At 38.3% G+C, this 21,589-nt stretch overlaps 1 protein-coding gene across 11 annotated transcripts in view; it reads right to left on the bottom strand.

Moving 5' to 3' along the window:
- The window catches only part of LOC104858886 (phospholipid-transporting ATPase FetA), a 91,729-nt gene that overhangs the window by 44,193 nt on the left and 25,947 nt on the right, over window positions 1-21,589 (bottom strand). For 5 of the 11 annotated variants that reach the window (XM_010619315.2, XM_010619317.2, XM_010619324.1 and 2 more), the window contains 5 exons: window positions 15,278-15,358; window positions 6,903-6,961; window positions 5,011-5,124; window positions 4,112-4,210; window positions 2,705-2,766 (listed from right to left, as the gene is read on the bottom strand). In XM_010619315.2, coding sequence (XP_010617617.1) covers window positions 2,705-2,766; window positions 4,112-4,210; window positions 5,011-5,124; window positions 6,903-6,961; window positions 15,278-15,358 — 415 coding nt within the window. Of the gene's footprint in view, window positions 1-2,704; window positions 2,767-4,111; window positions 4,211-5,010; window positions 5,125-5,516; window positions 5,593-6,902; window positions 6,962-15,277; window positions 15,359-21,589 lie in introns of those variants that run through there. The other 6 variants (XM_019206797.2, XM_010619320.2, XM_010619321.3 and 3 more) reach the window with 6 other exon arrangements.

Genomic DNA, 21,589 nt, shown 5'->3' with positions numbered 1-21,589 from the left:
TTTTTGGTTTTTTGAGACAGGGTCTCACTATGTAGTTGAGACTGACCTGGAACTTACTATGTAGCCCAGGCCGGTCTTGAACTCACAGTGATCCTCCTGCATCAGCCTCCCAAGTGCTGGGATTACAGGTGTGTGCCACCACACCCGGCTACTGCCAAATTTCTTTTTTACAAAAAAAATCCCTTTAATATATACTCACTCTTTTATGTTATTTTCTGATAGTACTGAAGATTGGTAGCTACAAGCCTTGAGGAAAGACATCTGAATAGTTATTTTATTTTCTTTTGATCTGACATTTACATCTGTGGGTTCTCTGTCATTCCGTCATTATTTTTACCAGTGAAACATGAAGAGAGAGCAATGCTATATAATATTTGGTTTTTCCCGGAGATTCAAATGCTTATATTTTATTACATAAGAAGCTGCCAGACTATTACAATTTGTTCCTAGACATTTTTAACAACTATGTGTCCCAGACTTTGGAAAGGGGAAGATACTTCCTACTGATTTAAAATATGGAATCCTGTTGTTCCATAAGGCATTTTAGATTTCCAGGCATTGTACCCTAACTTATGGTTTAGAAAATGTATCAGAGAGCTATAGAAGCCAATACTTTGACTTCAAGGGAGAAAAACTCACATTATATTCTGTTTTGTATGAATGGTACCTCCTGGAGTTCTAGAAAACACTGGTACTTTTAATATTACAAATATTTAGAAATACTAGATAAAATAAAGCCAACTCTTTTTCAAAAGCAAGGCTATATTTGGCATAAGGCAAGAAGCCAGAAAAAAAGGAATAAAATCTATAACAGTATAGTCTAAAGATCTTGCTTAGGGTGGGGAAAGGTACTGCCAGTTTTAACAGTCTAGTAATTGGAGTTTTAATTTCTCCTTCCAGACAGACAAAAGATGAAAACTTATGATTTTAAGAGGTAATGGACTGGAACTAATAACACCTCATAAAACATTAAAGGACAACACCAAAAGTGAAAGGCTAGCCTAAAAAAAAAAAAAAAATCAACCTACTGGTAAGACAGTTTGTCTAATATCCTACAGGTTGGGTGGGGGTCAGTGAATGGAGGATTTGCCCCTGAGAATTGAAACTTCATATGGTATGGGGTTCACATTTACACTTCCTCCAAATTAGGCGTTGGCAGGTGAAACCCTGGCAAAATCAAACATAAACCCCTCTGAAGGGATGCAAACTTAGATCAGACTACCAAGAATTTCCCCCAAAAAGCTCTTTTAAACATATGCTTGTAAACATAATTACTCAGAAATGAAAAATGACAAAAATTGCAACTTGCTACACAGAAATTTTTTATATAGCAGCATTTCTCAGTGGATTCTAGAAAAAGAAAGCTGCTTTCTGAAAAAGAAATCATTCTAACAAAAAGCCTCACCTTTGCATATTAAATTAATCAGATAGTGGTTACAATACCTTACTAGGGTCTTGCTGGTTAACGCACATCCTAAAATTACTCTGACAAATTCTTCTCCACTAATGTTATATAACCCGAGTGCACCAGATACTCAGGAGAGTAAATTCATTTGGTCAGTGACTCTATAGCTTGCTCAGTTTCAAATATACTCAGGTTTTGTCTTTTTTTTGTATTTCTATTTCCCTTCTTTCCTTTTAACTACAACTGACCTTTTGGGTGTCTTATAAAAGGTTTTAAAAGTTCAAACCCTTAAGGAAACAATCCACTATGAGTTACAATTAGCAGACACAATCAACAACATGATTATACGCCTAAGAACTTCAGATAATCTAATAAAATTATAGCTACTAGGTATTCTATAAGGCCACCAAGAGAAAGTCTGCACCTTAATCTTGAATTTCAAGTTAGCACTTTCTTGGAATCATAGTTCTGCTCATACTGGTCACTCTTACTTTTACACAATGGCTACATGTTGAATTCTTCCCGTCCCTTAGTGCCTGGTACAGATATCACCTCCTCTGGAAAATCTTCTTTGATTCCCCTTGCCAGCTGTAATTGCTGCAATAATTTGTCATACCTCTTATGTAGCCTTCATATTTTGCTCTGTATAGGAATATGCTTGCTCCGATATAGTCCTGCCAACACTTTAGATGGCTGTGACCAAGCACCACAGCAGTGAGGTCAATTGCAACAGGAAACATAAGTTGACCAAAGGCTATGGTAGAATGGCCAGTAACCCATAACAGAATCCACTTTCCTTTTTTTTTTTTCAGACAGGGTCATACTTTGTAGTTTAAGCTGGTTCTGAACTCACTATGTAGCCCTGGCTGGCCTCAAACTCATGGCAATCCTCCCGTCTCTGCCTTCTGAGTGCTGGGTTTACAGGCTTGCACCACCATGCCTGGCCTCAGAATCCACTGTCTTAAAGAAAAATGTCTGGATACTAACCTAGTAATAATCTCTTACATATTAACATCTTTATTAACTGCTTTAATATATATTATTTCATTTTTACTTTCACAGGCATCCACTACGATAGAGAATACAATTTCCATTTTATAAACATCTGAAATAACACTGCAATTTCAAAGTACTCTAGATGACACCTCGAATTCTTCTTATGTCCAATCCAAGATTCTTTTCACTGTTCTGAATTGCCCTTCCAAAAGACCCAGCATGTCAAGCTTTAGCAAGACTGACTGTCTCCCAGGAATAGTTCTGCTTCAATTGGCTTCCCCATAAGAGCCCAAAAGAGCTTACCTGCCATTCACCAGCAGCAGAACAGAACGGTTGTTAACCTGATTGTCATTTTGGTGCCTTTTCTAAAATCATACAAGAAAATGTTCAGGAAATAGACACATAGCAAATTGCACGTAGAATTTTAACATTCTGGAATATTGCCCAATATAGTTCCATTCTTTGTAATTCGCCTTTCCCCTACCTCTAAGACCTTCTATCAACCAGACCAAAAGGATGATGTCTCCTGGGGGCTGGGAAGAGGGGTCAGAAAAATAACCCAGGGAGAAGAAAGAAACAAAATCTTTTTAAATATCAAAAGCCAAAACCTGGGAGGAATGAGAGCAAATAAGTATGTTAAAGACTCAGAGGACAGAGCACAAATTCAGGGCATGCCCTAATGCCCTGACCCACATGAATTGCCCCCTTCCACACAAGCTTATTTCCTGGGAAAAGAGGACCATGGGGATGGGGACAGACAAAATCCTGAATTTGTTAAAATTCAGAATTGTCCTAACATTTATGGTAAAGAGACTGAATTCTGAACCTGGAGTAGCTGTATTACCCTGAATGGTAAGTTAAGCTTTTAGCTGTCACTGGAAAGATTAGGGGTAGGGTACCTGTATGGTTGTGAGCTAAAATTAATTCAGTTGTAGAGAAATAGTTACATTTTTGTACATCTGAGTTATGACTGAAATGTACATGTTCACATATGCTAATCCTGGATTTTATAAAGTCAAGGAACTTTCAAATTTTGGTATAAAAGTTATGTTGGCAAAATCCAAAGGCTCTTGGGGAATCGGCATAGACTGGCTTCCCAAATCCCACTAGCAGGTGTGGGGCTGTGTACTCCCTTTTACAGCACTCACAGTGAGCCAATTTCTCTTTCCAAGGCCAGGAAGGGAGTTACCTCTGTTTATCATGAAGCTTTCTAAAATGAAAGGGCTTGCATACTGAATACAACTGAAAGTTGGAAAAGAAAATAGGGAGAATTGGAGAGAAGGGAAATGCGGAGACAGAGAAGAAGACAGAGAAGAAGAAAGAGGAAGAGTAGGAGAAAGAGGGAACAGGGGACAGGAAAGAAGAAGAAAGAATATAAAATGGAAAAAGGAGGTACAGAGGAAGAAGAATAACAGTGAAGCTTGAGAAAGCTAAGGAAAGGTGGTTTATCAAAGAGGAAAGGAAAGGAGGGCTGGAGGAGGGCTAAAAAGGTGGCAGTAGCAAGGCCTTGCATTATGCCTTTCTGGCCATGGTAGAGCACCAATTTTGGGGCTATGGGAATCACTACATATCCCTCTGGGATAGATAAGGGAACAAGAAAGGGAAACATCTCTTTTCATTCAGTGCTTCTTAGTACAAGGTACATCTGGCAAGTCTTCTTGTCCACAGCCTGACTAGGTACAGTGAAGGAGGGCCAGGAAGTAAGTCTACCAGGTCATCGATGGCATCTTTCACGGCTGTTATGGACAGCACCACCATCAGGGGTATCACAGTTGTGTAACTTGCCAAGGAGGAAATCTGGGGAATCAACTATGAGAGCAAAAGGAAGAGAATCTGGGGTCAGACAACTTAAAGAATTATATGTTTCTCTCATATCCTTACCCCACCATTATTTTCACCTCCCTAGAATCATAATAAATCCAACATCCAAGCTGCTTTCCACTGCTACATAGCCTATAGCCCTCAAAATGTAAGTAAAGAAGAAAAGTCTGTACATTGCTACCTATCTGTTCTGAACTCCACTACCTTTGTCCTGATAGAAAAAGGATGTCTGTTCTCTAATGATGAAAGGTACGAGAGGTAGGGTGTTAAGAGTGGATATGGGGAAACCACACATTCTGCAATGTTCCTTCAGCACAAAGGGAGATGGGATGATCTGTCTGTCCCCTTTTCCCAGTGCGTGCCTAGCTGAGGTTGATGCCTTTCTTTGTGCTGGTACTCTTATATTCTAAGCCATCCTCCCTCAGTATTCCTGTATGCCAACTTCCTGTCATGGCAGCTGGGACAAGAAAGAGGAATAGGGTTGCAGTTAGGGTTGGAGTGAAGAGTCTGTGGCTGCCTGTGGTCAAGTAAACTGTGGCCATGCATCCATGATGAGGAGCTCTCCTTCCTTGAAGGTTCCATGACCTGTCTACTTCCTCCTATGCAGGTTTACTTCACATTGGCTAATTCTGACCTCAGCTACATGAAGGGCACTGGCCTGAAACTCCACTAATCCATTTGCCGGTTTCTAAAGAAAGACAACAGTTCTCAGTTTAGGGATTGACTATATAGCCTGACCCCAGAGGAATTGATAAATCACATGTGGAAAAGGCCCCAAGAGGCAATACCTGTAGGAATACCAAAATCAGGAAATAGGCATTTGCAAGTCTCTGGAACTGTTCAAATAGGTTCATGGGCAAGAAGTTTAAGGCATTATATTTTGAGGTCTTGATGGCATTGTCCTACAAGTAAAAAACAGTAACAACAAAACCCAAGAGCAATTAGAGGAACAAAAGATAGCTCAAAATTGGGTCAATCTGGTTGCTTATTCAATATTCAGTATATATTTATTGAATGCCAGGTGTGACCAACCACTGTGGTGGCAACTATGGATACAGAGGTGAATAAAACAGATTCTTTTTCCCCAAAGGACAGCAGTTTCTTGGTGTGAGAGTATCAACATTTCATGACCATGTTTAACTCCCACAACTACCATGTAAGGAAAATCTTATTATCCTCCTCTTATGAATGAAAGAACTAAAGAACAGAGGTGCTAAGCAACTTGTGTAATACTTTAGGGTTAGTAAGGAGCAAAACTGGATTCAAACTCAGGTTGCCTGATGTTAAAACCTACTTTTAATGTAGTCCACTGCTTCTACAGGTCTAAAAGATGGAAAGAAAAAAACCCCAGCTCCCACTGCCATAGCTTGAACACCATTATTATCCAGAACAACTCCAGTTCCGGAATCATAAACTAACATTCCACAGAAACTACAAACATTTAAGAGTATGTATTTTAATATTTTATATATATATATATATTTGTATGTGGGTAGTACAAAATAACTTATGTATATAAAAGCATTACTTATAGTTATAAAAGACTGAAACCAACTAACTGACCATTTATAAGGAATTGTTTACATAAACTATGCTAAATCTGTAAATACTATGCAGCTAAAAAAGAAAAAAGGAAAAGGCTATTATAAAATTATGATTATTAAAACACATTCAGGATATACTGTTAAATATAGAATACTCTAAAACAGTGAGAAATAAGAATATATATTTGTATTTGCTTCATTTGCACAAGGATACACTGATAAATACACAAGAAACTAATGTAAGTAGTTCCCTATGTGGGAGCAGATGTGGTTGGGGTATTATGGCATGACTTTTCAATATATATCTTTTAAATTATTTATTCATAAATAAATAAAGTATAACCAAATAGGAAATGGACAAAGATCACAAATAGGTAGTTTTCAGAAAATATAAATATAAAAGGCTAATTAATGTGAACAGATTATCAATCTCACTTTAAGGAAGACTGGGTAACAAAATGTCATTTTCATCTAAAAGGCTGCAAAGATGACATGATTGATACTGATAGTCTCTGGAAGGAATGTGGAGAAATGGGCAGACTCTACTATAGGTAGAAATAAAAATAAATATCATCTTTTAAGAAGTGGGCAATTTGATAATATGTATTATAATTTTTAACATGTTTTCCTTTTAGGACGGCAAACTTGCTTCTAGGAAGCTCTCATGTGCCAAACTATATGTATAATCATGTTCTTTCAGGACCAGCTATCATAGAAAAACACTAGAAATCTTCATCAATAGAAGATTGGTTTAAATAGTTTAAAGTTTTAAAATACAAAGGGAAACAATGCCACTGTGAAATAAATGAGACAGATCTATATATATTATAATAGATGTTTAACTAAAAAAGGTAATTGTGGAACCATGCTTTCATTTGTGTAAGAAAAAGGAACAATATTTCTTTTCTAGGAGTTTTTTATAAATCCAAAATGTGAGATATTTCCCCAAGTTTAGGGCACTGGATTGATTTTGGTTTGAGCCCTTATTGCACTGCTCACTACCTAGGAGTTCAAGAGAAATCAGAATCTATGTAGTTGCATCCACATCTACAGTGAATTTCCTGCTTCCCCAACAAAGGGGAATATTGCAGGGGAATTCCAGCCCCCTATGAGATAGCCAAAGGCAGGATACTCACTGGATAGCCAAAATAAGTGGTGAGTTTTCTGTTGTTGGCTTGCAGAAGTCTCTCATCTTCTGAAAACAGAGGAGAGAAATAGTGAGAATGATCCGTCTCTTCAGATCAGCCTGGCTGCTGGCAGCTACTGAAAACGTCACAAAGTTCTCGCTTTCTCACTGAGGATATCTGTTTAAAACTGAAATTTTCTCTTTTTATTCAAAGAACCAAGAAATACAATAAAAAGGAAATCCTCAGGTGTTCAAGCATTCTTAAGGCAACAGGACAAGTATCCTCTGAAGAATCTACACATTAATACTTCTAGTGCCTCTTTGATTATTTCTCCTCAGATAATACCGCCGAACACAGAAATCCAGCTCCCACCCCACCTTTTTTTTTTTTCAGACAAGGTCTCCTGTAGTTTAGACTGGCCTCAAACTCACTGCAGAGCCCAGGCTGGCCATGAACTCAGTAATCCTCCTACCTCAGCCTCCCAAGTGTGCCACCATGCCTGGCATAATCCTAGCTCTCTCTTGTAGGTCAATTCCAGCACCTTGCCTTAGGATATATCTGATGCTCTTTTCTAAGCCAGCTTTTCCTAAACTTGCTGGGAGATTGATTGATAGAGACAGATACATATTTCATGTATATATGAAATATATTTATATTTAATATAAATCTATATTTACATACTTTATATTTTATATAAAATATTATATATTTTTCCCAAGGTAAGCCACAGAAACTAGAATTTGTCTTCCTCAAGAGAGACTGTAGAAACCCTAATCTTTCTCCTGTTTTAAACCTGGCTATGAGAAAATTCTTTGACCTTCCTTGTTTGATAGCAAATTATAAGACTCTCCTCATTCCAGAAGATTCTAATCCATGCCTTGGAGGAAAGAATTCTGCCCAGAACAAGGCCAAGAAGAGTCCGGACAGAAGGCTATGACCACAAGGAGTCACATATATGTGGCCACAGAAATTTGAAGTTCAGATCCACATGGACAGAGGAGAGCCATACAATGATTTTAAAAAGATGAAAGTAGGTTTATAATAAAAGTACAGCAGATATGAGCATAGTCAAATAGTATATTACTACATGATGAGGCAGGGGACAGCACCAAAGATGAAGGAGAATCCTCTGGGAAAGGATCTTGTATGAGCTGGTGACCTCCACAGGTGAGACAGAAAATGCCAAGCCACACCCAGTTTCTCAGTTTCTTGAACACTGCTTAGACAAAAGTGACTTGGTGCCAACAGGCCTGTGTGGCTGGAAAAGATTGGTCCCAGCCTTGGCTAGAACCTGGGATTAGTCAGTCCTTCAGGTGTTAACAGTTATCTCTAAACACATTTTTCTCAGGAGATAGGCATGTAGCCCAGGTCATTTCAGGGAACACGCACATTCCAGATGATTCTCTCACTTTAACCCTTTCCCTTACATAGGCCTTGCTGAGTCTCTCCACTTAGTCTATTAGCAATCATGTCTATGCAATGAACCATAAAGCCCCAAAAAGATAGGGTTTGGAGGACTTCTGGACAGATCAACGTAGAAGCTTACAGGAAGGTGAATGAGGCTTGTACACATGCTGGGAGGATTGTGTACTGATTCCATGGGAATAGAAGCTCCTGCACTCAAGGCCCCTCTAGATCTTGCATTATGTATCTCTTCATCTGTCTTATTATGTATCCTTTATAATAAGCCAGTAAATGTAGTATAGTGCTTCCTGACCTGCTCTGATAAATAATGGATCCAGAGGAGGAGGATATGGAACCCCAATTAGGATTTGGTCAGTCAGAAGTTCCAGAGGCCCATTCAGACTGGTATCTAGGTCTGAAGCAGGGACAATCGGGTTAAACCCTCAACCTGTAGAATTAGATACTATCAACTTGGAAATAGTGTTAGAAGTGAAGTATATTAGAGGACACCAGCAGCTGGTATCTGCTGCTGCAGAATTGACTCTGCTGGTGGGGAGAAGTCCCCATATTTTTTAAAAGTCACAGAAGTCTTCTGTGTTGATGATATGAGTACAGAGGAAAAACAAATCACTTTCACTAATACACTTGCTTAACTAAATTTCATGGAAGCCAGAGTGTTGGATGCTGGAAGGGTGGAGTAAGGATGGGGATAAAAAGGTGAATAAGGGGCAGGGATTTAGCTCAGTGGCACTGTGCCTGCCTCTCAAGCACAAGGTCCCAAGTTCCATCCCTAGTACAAAAAAAAGTGAATAAGGCAGAGTTCTGGACTTCAAGGGACTTTAGTATACTCCTAGTAAGTCCGATCACTGTACTATAGGATGGACTGACTCATCATATCAAATACTATTAGCAATACTGAGCTGGCTAACACATTATGAAAAAACTAAATATTGTAATCATCCCTTAGCATCTGCCTGTAGCAGACCCTTATGGATACAAAATTCATGATGCTCAGGTCTCTTATATAAAATAAGGTAGTATTTGCCTGTAATCTATGCACACTTTTTGTATACTTTAAATCATCTCTAAATGATATATAATACCTAATACAATTTAAATGCTATGTAAATACTTGTATTGTTTAGGGAATAATGACAAGGAAAAAGGTCTTCACATTTGATACAGAAGTAATTTCTTTCAAATACATATTTTCAGTCATTATTGGTTGAATCCATGGATTTGGAACCATAGATATAGAGGTCCAACTACACAATATATAAAAATTGATATACAGTCAATATCAATAGATATTTCTGCCCTGAATGGAGTATTCCTCTCAAATTCTTCCTCAGTTTAACGAATGTTTACTGGGCACTTAGCAGGTGCCAGGCCTTGTGTTAGGCTCTATGGTTATCAGGTGAAGAAAGTATCATTTCAGACCATCTTCAGACTCCTAATCCTAGTGGGAGAATTGAGAAAGTCCCACAAGATGGCCACCAACCAGTACTTGTAATCTCCACTACTCAGGAACCTGAGGCAGGATAACTGAAGATTCAAAGCCAGCCTGGGAAATTTAGCAAGATTCTTTCTCAAAATAGAAGGGCTAGAGGTATAGCTTTGCACTCCCTAGGTTCAATCCCTAGTAACACACACACATACACACACACACACACACACACGAAAACACACGAAAACACACAAGCATGCACACATCATAGAATTCAAGTCTTTCTCCTCTCTTTTCTTTAAATCTCTGTATCCCACTGTTTAGCTCAATTTAAGGCCCTAGATTAGTAACGATTTGTTCAACGAAAAAACAAATAAAAAAGATGCTTACAAACATGTTCTGCCGAATTGAGGTCAGATTTTTGTCCAAACCTCTCCAGTGGGGCAAAATCACGTGCTCCTATAGGAGGATCTACATAATCACAGAACAACTGGGCTGAGAGAAACCTCAGCTAAAGCTAATACTTTACTGACCTCTGAATACTGAAGTTAGCAAACAGGAATACATTCAGTATGATGGTAGAAAGTATGTAAGGTCCAGGATAAGAGCCTGGACAGGAAGCTCACTAAAGTCTAGAATGTTGGGCCAAGTCCAGTCCTGTTACAGCTGTCCTGTGCCTCTGCCTGACCATCCCTTCGAGCTGCACTGATTCTGAGACAGTTAAGGACCACCATCGTGGAGGCAGAAGGCTGGGACCCCAAATAAACATTGGAGAGCCTATAAACTTTATCCTTTGTATCATGGCATGTTTCAACAGATATGTTATGGGACTCTGATAAAACCACAGAAGCAGAATGTCTGCATGAAATGAGAAATTGTTTCCAAGAAAAAAAGCCCCAAATATGCCCATTAGCTTTAGCTGCTCTTAGTCAACTTAAAAATTACTAATTTAGAAGTTACATTACATTGTTAGTTTCTCACTAGCTTTGCTTTAAGCTAACACCTCTGATGTGTGAAAGTAACTTTCCCAGGTTACTTTGCAAAAACTTAAAGGCCCATTTGCTAAAACACTGGCTCTTCATTTGCGCCTGTAGGTGACATCTAAAACGGGATGAAAGGCTTGTTATTTGTCTTCATTTGTGCCTGTCTCCTTGCTCCCCTAATGCTTGGGTCAGTTTCTATGATGCAGGGTTAACTTGGCCTTTGCCTACTGGAGCAGGTATGTGTTTCTTCTACCCGACCCTTGTGCTTTTTCCATAACTCAAGTTCTGAAAGTTTTTATAAGGCAAGCTGATGACACCAGCTGTAAAAGTAGCTCAGTGGTTTCTGAGCAAAGCTGGCCCTGTTAGCCCACCAAATACAAGGCCAGGATGTTTCTTTACAAGAAGAAACCTTTAGGAACCATGCCCTTGAAAGTGGAAATTACCAGACTTTAGCCGATTCCAACAAATCAATAAAAACCTGTAACTGTTTTCTGCTAGCAGCTTGGTCCTTTTCTCCCCCAGTTGCTGACTCCTCTGAGCTAAAGGAGTTCATCCTTCCAGTTCGTCTGAAACTCATTCTCTCTGGCCCTCTCTCCTAATAAAGCTTTGCTTGTGTATGTGTGACTACACTGTTTGGCCCAGGCTCATTTCTGCCATGTCTGGGTCAAAAGATGCCATCATCAATATCATTCTACCTGAGTTTGGTGAAAACAAGACTAGAATCGTTAAAGGACCAGGCCTTGAAGAAAATAAAAATCAGTTTGGCTGACTTAATTTAGGATGTGCTTGAAAACGAATGTTACCCCTATTTCCCTCTGAGACCTTAGGCTTCTCTCCTTCCCTCTCCAAGACAGAGGCAACAGACAGGAATATCATTTCTTTTAGGAGTGCTTTGTTTGTCATTCTTACCTCATTTGAAACATGGGACAGCTGGGGATTTAGCTCAGTGGTACCATGCCTGCCTCTCAAATGCAAGGTTTTGAGTTCAAGCCTCAGTACCAAAAACCAAAACAAAACATGGAACAAATGATTTCTCATCAAAGTGGTAGAGGCAATCAGTCCTGTGTTGTGTGACTGAACTGCTAGACCTCACTTTCAGTGCTGCTCAATCACAAACCTTCTGTGGCATGGGAACAAGAGGTTGAGAAAATTATTATTAAAGGCCATCAGTTCAAAACAAAATGTCTGTAACCCTAGCACTCACTGAGGCAGAAGGATTTTGAGTTCAAAGTCATATTGAGACCATGTTTTAAAAACAATAAAACAAAAGAGAAAAAGAAAAAAAAAAAGAAACTGAATTGTGATGCTAAAGAAGTGATTTAACTATAAGATTCAAAATTCAAACCCCTCTGATCTTCTCTGGTTAGGTTTGCCAGAGTTAGAAAATAAAAAATAGAGGTCATGTGAGCACTTAAACTAAAAGCTATTATTTATCTGAAATTCAAATTTAACTAGGAATCCTGCATTTTACCTGGAAAACACACACACACACACACACACACACACACCACACACACACACATGTGCGCGCGCATTTTTTTAAACAAATGAGAGCCTATTATAGGTATAGCTTTGCAAATTGCTTTTTTTTTTCTCACAGTATGGATTAAAAGATCTTTTCACACCAATACAGACAGGTTTATTTCATGTTTGTTTGTTTGTTTTTGGCACCAGGGATTGAACTCAGGAGCTTGTGCTTGTGAGGCAGGTGGCTGCACCACTGAGCTAACCCCCCAGCCCAACTTCATGGCTTTTTGAATTACTACTTAGTATGACTTAACTACTTCTCACTGATTGTTATTAATTACGGGTGCATTGTAGTGGTGATGATAATATGTGTAGAACTGCAGAGGAGAAGCAAAGAAGCAATAAAATAGATGGGACGATCTTGCAAATTCTGCAGGGCACAGAGAGATGTGTAGGTACCATACTAGGTAGAAAATCTAGTAGAACCACACCAGTTATATGCAAAATGACAAAACAATAATTCAAGGCAGGCTGTAAAGCCAGGTACTGTGATGTACACCTGTGATCCTAGCACTCTGGAGGGTGAAGGAGAATCAGAAGTTTGGAGCCAGTCTGGGCTTCATAAGAAGACCCTGTCTAAAAACAAAACAAAACAGAGCAAACAAACTAAAAATCCAAAGTACAAGACAGGATATATATAAGATTTTATTTTATTTTTTGGTACTGGGAATTGAACTCGGGTCCTTGCGCTTGCGAGGTAGGCAGTAGAACCACTGAGCTAAATCCCTGGCCCTAAATAATATTTTAAATGAATTTAAAGATCCAAGAGAACCAAAATTATTTTTTATAAAAAAAACTTATAAAAGTGTTTACAGCAGCCTTATATGTAATAGCCAATGGCTCCTTTGTCATCCCTCAAAAGGAAGTCTAAACCTGGAAATAAATTCTGGCTTGCTTTTTCAAAACTGTATGTCAGAATTATTATTATTATTTTTACTGGTTAGGCAGTTCCATTTTGAAAAATGGCTTGAGTACAATTACTTTTGCTCCCATTAGTACCTGGATTCACCAAAGGAAGTCATGGACTTTCATGGAAATCCTTCCTAGAATATTTTACTTCCTGGCAATCAAGTTTAAGTTGAGGACTACAGTTTGTCAAAACAAATCATCTAACATTAAAAAGTTAAAAGAATTTATTGCATGATCTTTTTTATTAAGTTTATTGGTACATTTTAGGTATACCATACAGTTACATTAATCATTGGGATCTTGTACCTTTACATGACTTATCTTGGTTCGTATTTTTCCCCCATCCCCCAGCCCACTCTTCACCCCCCACCCTTCCCTGTTTACAAAGACATTGTTTCCATGTTTTTCCTTTTCTCATATTTTTTCTTTTCCCTTTTTACCTTTCCGCTACCCCTCCCACTTCCTCTACTCTTTTAGACCTTTTTTCCTATTACACAATATCAACTATACATTCTGATCCTTATTTACACTTTTAGTTTTTCACACCAGAGAAACTATTCGGTATTTACATGTGTGTCTTGTTAATTTCACTTGAGTATGTACTCAATGTGCATCAACTTAGCTATAAATGTCTCTAGTTTCTCTTTCTTTGTGGCTGAGTAGTACTCATTTTATTGAACAAAACAAAACAAAAACACATCTTCATTATTCAGTCTCCAACTGATGGGCAATTGGGCTGCTTCCAAGTTTTAGCTATTTCAAACTGTGCTGCTATAAACATAAAAAAAATATGCTATAAGCATATATCTCTGTGGTATGATTCTTTTAATTATTTTGGGAAGATATCCAGCAGAGGAATAGCTGGGTCAAATGGGACTTCTAATCCTAGTTGTCTGAGGTATCTTCATATTGATTTCCACAGTTGGTAGGAGTTGCACCAGTCTGCACTCCCACCAACAATGAAGAAGGGTTCCTTTCCCCACACAACCCTGCCAACATTTGTTATTGGTAGATTTCTTGATAGCAGCCATTCTTTCTGGGTGAGGTGGAATCTCAGTGTTGTTTTCATCTGCATCTCTCCAATGACCAGCGAAGTGGAACATTTTTTCATATTTTATTTGCTGCTTTTACTTGTTTGTTGGAGAAATGTCTATTCATTTCAGATGTCCATTTTTGAATTGGGCCTTTATATTTGGGGGGGCCTGGTTTTTTTGAGTTCCTTATATATTCTAGATAGTAGACCTTTGTCTGAGAAACAGTTGGTAAAAATTTTTTCCCACAATGTGGGTTGTCTCTTTTGCTCTACTGGTGATTTCTCTTGTAGTGCAAAAGCTTTTTGACAAGATGAGATCCCAGTTGTTGATTCTTTGTGCTAGTTCCCATGTTCCTGAGGATTTGTTCATGAAGTCTTTTCCTATGCTGATATCTTCAAGAGTTCTACCTATCTTCCAACAAGTTTAGTGTTTCTGTTTTAATATTTGTATCTTTAATCCACTTGGATTAATCCATGGTGAAAAATATGGGTCTAGTTTTAATCTTTGGCAAGCTGAAATCCAGTTTTTAATGCAATTCTCATTTGATTATACAACATAGCCAGATCCATTTGTTCTGTCCACAAAAAAACCTGCAAAGAAGAAGCTTCTGTGCCTCAGCAACTTCCTTTCACACTGACCACTTCTTTTGAGCAGGAGACAGCTGTAAAGGATAGGGAGAAGGGAAGGAATACAAGGCTTCCTGGTGAATTTCCAAATGCTGGAAAGTATAAAAGATGAGAGATAAGGGCCAAAGATATAGCTCTGCCTCGAAAGTAAAAGGTCCTGAGTTCAATCCCCAGTACCCCCCCAAAAGATGAGAGATTATAACTATATAAAATTAGAATTCTCAGATGATAAAAGAGTTTGTCTTTGTTAAGTATCAAGTATTTATTTCTACAAATATATTTCTCTTCCTGGTCATTTGGCAGGCTCATAATTTGATTAGTAGACTGGGTCTATTTATTTATTTCTCATGTCCACTTGAGTATATACAAACACAAACACATACACATACACATACTTTTCAGAGACAATAATAAGAACACACAGACTTAGATTTCTTTTCCCAAGTCCACCTACCTCGTCCATTTTTTCTGTCCTCACTTTGCTTTATAGATAGAGACATTGCAAAGTAGAACCAACTACAATTCCATGGAATTTCTATAAAGAAAATAAAAAGATTTGTAATGAAAATTATTCACACATATGGTTTCATTCAAACATACATTTATGAAACTTGGAAATTGATCCTTGAAATCCAAAATATCTACCCCTAATATACATATGCTAGATTTTAGAATTTACATTTATCCTCATTATAGAGTTATATTTTCTACACTTGTGAAACATATTTTAATTCCTGGCAACCAAGTCTAAATTGATGCCTACAATCTGTCAGAAAAAAGTCATCTAACATTAGAAACAGGTAAAATAAATTATTGGGTGATATTAATGCAGTTCTGCTTTGTTTATACTTTTAACAGTTTATTGACAGGACCATATTTATAATGCTACAGGGTATAAGTTACTGTGTAGATATTTTACCCAGTAGACACAAATAGTTTATGTCTAATAGAAAAAATAACTTCAAAGTTATATAATTTTTTGCACTTTAGTACATTAACTCATTTTATATATAATTTATAAATCTTAACATTTCTTTATTAAATTGATTACAAACATTTAGCTTCTAATTCATTTATTTATTTATTTTTGGTACTGGGGATTGAACTCTGGACCTTGTGCTTGTGAGGCAGGTGGCAGCACCAGTGAGCTAAATCCCTAGCCCTAGCTTCTAAATTTTTATTTGAACTGGCCTTAACATCTTACTTAATTAGTTAATGAATTAGATAACACTTTTGATATTTGTTCTTTTTTAATTATATAAAACATGTTTCTAATCCTTTGGAAAATGATACAGTACTTTATCAAACCTCATGCATTTGACATACAAACAAATCCTTTCCTTCCTTTCTCTCTATCTTTAACCCAGCTCAGAACATGTCCATCAAGAATATTTACTCTAAGTTTCTTCCAGGTCCCATAAATCACTGAGTGTGGATGAGCCAATAGTAGAAAACTCCACAGACATTTTCACTCAAATTACCACAAAGAAAACTACATTGGGGAGAAAATTCAAGAGAGAGGGGCCGGGGCTTTGGCTCAGTGGTTCTGCCACCTGCCTTGAAAGTACAAGGGCCAGCCGGGCATGGGTAGCAAACGCCTGTAATCCCAGCACTCAGGAGGCTGAGGCAGGAGGATCACTGTGAGTTCGAGACCAGCCTGGGTTACATAGTGAGTTCCAGGTCAGTCTCAACTACATAGTGAGACCCTGTCTCCAAAAAACATAACAAAAAAAAAAGTACAAGGGCCCAATTTTGATCCCTGGTACAAAAGTCAAGAGAGGAGTGAAATCTAAGCAAAAGCATATTTCTAGTCATGAAATATTCAACGGACAGAAAAAAATTACCTGGTGAACTGGGGAGGTATCCCAGGGGCACAGTGCCTGCTAGAATGTCAAAGACTATGGTTCCATCCTCAGTACCACAAAACAAACAACAAACAAAAACGAAGCAAAAAACCTAGATAAAAAAACATTGATGTCTCTGGAGCAGAGAATATATCTTCCATTTCTTCCCTCAGTGAATTTAAGTGACCACATTATGGATACAACTCATATTTCAGTAAACAGAGCAGGGTCACATCAAATAACTTAAGAGCCAAGCAATTAATAGCAGTTAGATCCAAAATAATAAGAAACAAAGATCTGAGTACTGCAATAAATTTGTGAGTGCACATGTCCTATAAAAGATTTACCCAGATTTAAAAAATTTAAATACTATGCAAGCAAAAAAAAAAAATTCATTTGTGCTTGTGGGCTACATTTTTTACTTTAACTTCAGATCTGTTTCTTTTTTCAAAAGAATCTGTTCTCTTAATTAACATTAGCAGTTCCAATATCATCATTCTCTAGGCACCCAATCCAGTCCCTGGCCATCCAAACACCAATAAGGACCCAGTTTCCTACTGTTGCTGAAAAAGGAGAGTCAAGGATGATAGGGGGTGTGTGGATGCTTTCCAACCCTGCAGGGCCATCAGCAGCTCTGAGAGAGCAGTTGGCAGAGTCCACACAAGCAGCACAGCTTGGAATGTGAAATGATTATAAAGCACCTGGCCAGCAAGGGGTCTGAGCGACGACTGTTCTGCAGGCTCCAGGCACTCACCCGCCCTCACCACCTCTTCTCTCGGCACACACATCATATTACCTGGCAGCCAGCCGGGAAGATATTTAAGGTACTAAACTCAGAGAAAGTGGGGAAATATAAGGGAAGGGAGGAAGAAATGGGGTGTGAGAGGAAAAAGGGAGGAAAGAGAACAAAAAGTAGATTAAGCCAGAGATTTTAATTTTATTGTATAGTCTGCCATTACTTAATGACAATGTGACTTCTGGCACGTTATTAACTACTTCTTGCCTCAAACTTCTTCTAAAATGAGAAAGATTATTATTATTTATTTACTTGGTTATTTATTTTTAGTAGTGGGGATCGAACTCAGGACTTTATACTTGCAAGGCAGTAGATGGTACCACTGAGTTAAATCCCCAGTCCAGAAAGATTATTATTATTATTATTATTTTATTTTTATTTTTTTTTTGGTAGCAAGGATCTAACTCAGGACCTTGTGCTTGCAAGGAAGTCACAGCACCACTGAGCTAAATCCCCAGCCCAGAAAGATTATTTTTTTAAAAATAGAAAATAAGAGCCAGGTATGGCAGCACATGTCTGTAAACCCAACACTCAGGAGGCTGAGGCAGGAGGACTGCCAAGAGTTTGAGGCCAGCCTGGGCTACATAGTGAGTTCAAGGTCAGCCTGAACTGCATAGAAGACCCTGTCTAACAAACATCCAAACAGGGCTGGGGATTTGGCTCAGTGGCACTGCACCTGCCTCATAAGTGTAAGTTCCTAAATGCAATCCAGGTACCAAAACACACACACACACACACACACACACACACACACACACACACACACACACATTAAATAGATACAGGGTAGAGAAAGACTCATTAAGGAATTAATTTAAAACAGGTTTAAGGGTGTTGTGGGTTGGATCCTAAATGTCACCCACAAGTTCACCAGGTGATGGTGTTACTTGGAGGGGGTGGAAATTCTAGGAGGTGGGTATCTAGTTGGAAGAAGTAGGCTACTGAGGACATCCTGTGAAGGGTAGATTTTTTTCCGCCAGACCCTCCTGTCTCTGCCTCTCCTTTGCTATGAGATGAGCTACTTTGGTCTATTATATGTTGCCCACCATGATGTTAAGCTTCACCACAGGTCCACAAGCACTGGATCCAAGCAACCTGTGACTACAGACTAAAACCTCTGAAACTGTAAACTAAAATAAACCTTTCCTCCTTTAAGGTGTTTATCTCAGGACAGCAACAGAACATTGACTAATACAAGGGATTATTATGTATTAAAAACAAAGACTCCATGATGAGGAGGAGATAGAAAAGTTATGAGAAAATTAAATTATGTATATGCCTGCCACAGTGCTTGGCAACAAAGCACAATCAATCAGCAGCAATATTTAAAAATTTTAGGGAGATATAGCTCAGCGATAGGCTGCTTGCCTAGCATGTGCAATGCCTTGGGTTCAAATCCCAAGTGGGAGGGAGCGAGGGAAGGGGAGAGAGGGGTGAGAGAGAGAGAGAGAGAGAAAGAGAGAGAGAGAGAGAGAGAGAGACTACAGGTGTAAGGATTATAAAATGGAACAAAAATGAAAATATTATTCTATACAAATATGTACAATGAGGGCCTAGATTCTTGCTAAGACTAGGTGCTGAGCAGATATTTTAAAGTTACAATGGAGCCAGGCATGGACATATAACTGTAATCCTAGGAGTGAGTTTTTTTTTTGGGGGGGACACCAGGGATTGAACTTGGGTCCTTACACTTGCAAGGCAGGTGGCAGAACCACTGAGCTAAATTCCTGGCCCAATCCTAGGAAAGAGGGAGGCTGAGACAGTAGGACTGCAAGTTCGAGCCCTGTCTGGGCAACTTAGTGAAACCCTATCTCAAAATAAAAGATAAGCTGAGAATGTAGTTCAGTGTAAAGGCCCCGGGTTCACATCTTTGTATCACAAAAAATTATATTGAAATATTATTCAGCCATAAAGAAGAATAAAATCATGCTATCTGCAAGAAAATTGATGGAAATGAAGTACATTATATTAAGCATAATATTAAGCCAGTCTCCGAAAGTTAAATACTGTGTTTTCTCTTACACGTACAATCTATAAACAAACAAATGTGAGATGATGGAAAACTAGAAGGTAGGCTTTAGGAGACAGGGAAGATCAGAGGAGGGAGCAGGAAAGGCAGAGACAGGTAATGGGGATGAAAATAATTGAAAGACTTTATACACATGTACTAGTATGCCAAAATGAATCTCTATATTGTACAGTATTACTAATATGTACTAGTTTTAAAAAATCACAAATATATATACTTACCATATTGATAAAACAACTTTAATTTCTAATAGTACTGTATTAGGGAGGAGGAAGACTCACTAGAACATATGTATTGCTGGTGATATTAGAAATTGGATAACCACTTTGGAAAATAATTTGGGCTTATATAGTAAAGCTGATGAAGTACTTCTATAACCCAGCAAGTCCATTTTAAAGTATACACTACGGAAATTCTCGTAATATATCACACAGATATAAACTTTTACATCAATTCTATGTGTAATAATAAAAAAAGAATTGAGGAAAATTAAAGTGAATATATTAACTGTTGAAAATAGTCTTCCTAGCTTAAACAGGAGAGTAATTTCTAAATAACTCAAAAGAGTAGGTCCAATTTGAGATATTACATTCTTTTAAATGTTTTAGTTTGAAATAATTAAAAATCTTCAGAAGAGCTGCAAAAACAGTACAGAGAATTTCCATATATCCTTTAAGTACCTTTCCATTATGTTCGCATCTTACATGACCATAGAACAATTAACAAACTGAGAAATTGACCTTGGTGCAATAATGTTAACTGAAGTACAGAGTAGACTGAGATGTTATCATTTCCCCCCACTACCATCTTTTTGGTAGTTGTTGTTCTAGGACCTACTCTGAGATCCCATATTGCACTTAATTGTTATGCCCTCCCCACCCCTGCAACCTGAGCAGCTGACTCATTCTGTCCTTGTTCCTTGTGCCTCTACTTGAGTTTGTCTGATGTGCCCTTCTCATTGCAAGATCTGGGGATATAAACCATTGACACCTATTTTGTGATGTGAACCTAGATCATCACTTGGCTAAGATGGTATCTATTAGTCCCTGAAAAAAATAATACCTACATTCCTGGTGACGTATACCTCTAATCCTGGCACTATGGGAGGCAGACACAGGAGGATCACAAATTCCAGCCTGGTCGGAGCAACACAGCGACTTAACAAGATCCTATTTCAAAATAAATTTTAAAAGGGCTGGGGATGTAACTAAATGTGAAGGCCCTTGGCTCAATCCTCACTGCCACTAAAAGGGAAAAAAAAATCTGCTAGATGTGATGTTGCATGCCTATAAGCCCAGCTACTCAGAAAACTGAGGTAGGAGGAATGTGAGTTCAAGCCCAGACTCAGCATTTTAATAAGACTTTGCCTCAAAATAAGGATGTATCTCAGTGGCAGAGTGCGGCCTAGCATACCTGAAGCTCTGGGTTTAATCTTCAGGACCAAAAAAATTTACAGGACAAAAAAAAAAAAAAAAAAAAAAAATCAGATGTAATGGTGTGCGTCTAATGAGCCCAGTACTCTGGGAGGATTATAGAAAGTTTGAGACCAGCCTGGGCAATTTAGCCACTTAGCAAGATCTGAGGATGTAGCTCAGTGTAAAGGCCTTAGGTTGAATTCCCAGTACCACACACACACACACAATCTTCCAACACAAAAAGGTACAGAAATCTACAAAGCATTATAATTTATTAGCTACCACCTTTTTCTATCTTCAAGCTTACTGTCTGATCTCCTCAGTCTATAAAACAGGTTTTGTGAAGCAACTGTGTGCTACAAAGACCCCTCTTTTCCATCTTGAACTCTTACTTAAATCAGAATAAACACTGGAGCCCACAACAATCTCCTGATGCTTGTAATTTTGCGGTCTCACATAGTACATTCCTTATTAAGTAATGCAATACTGGTGCTTTGGCATGGCATATTTTCTATCTTGTTTTAGTCTATAAAAATGAGTATGTTTTGCCAGGCGTGGTGGCACATGCCTGTAATCCCAGCACTCAGGAGGCTGAGGCAGGAGGATCACTGTGAGTTCGAGATCAGCCTGGGCTACATAGTGAGTTCCAGGGCAGTCTCAACTACATAGTGAGAACCTGTCT

The sequence above is a fragment of the Fukomys damarensis genome, unplaced genomic scaffold (genome assembly GCF_012274545.1).
Source record: "Fukomys damarensis isolate Sample0158 unplaced genomic scaffold, DMR_v1.0_HiC HiC_scaffold_36, whole genome shotgun sequence".
Taxonomy (NCBI): domain Eukaryota; kingdom Metazoa; phylum Chordata; class Mammalia; order Rodentia; family Bathyergidae; genus Fukomys; species Fukomys damarensis.
This window is presented reverse-complemented; position numbering and strand designations above follow the sequence as displayed.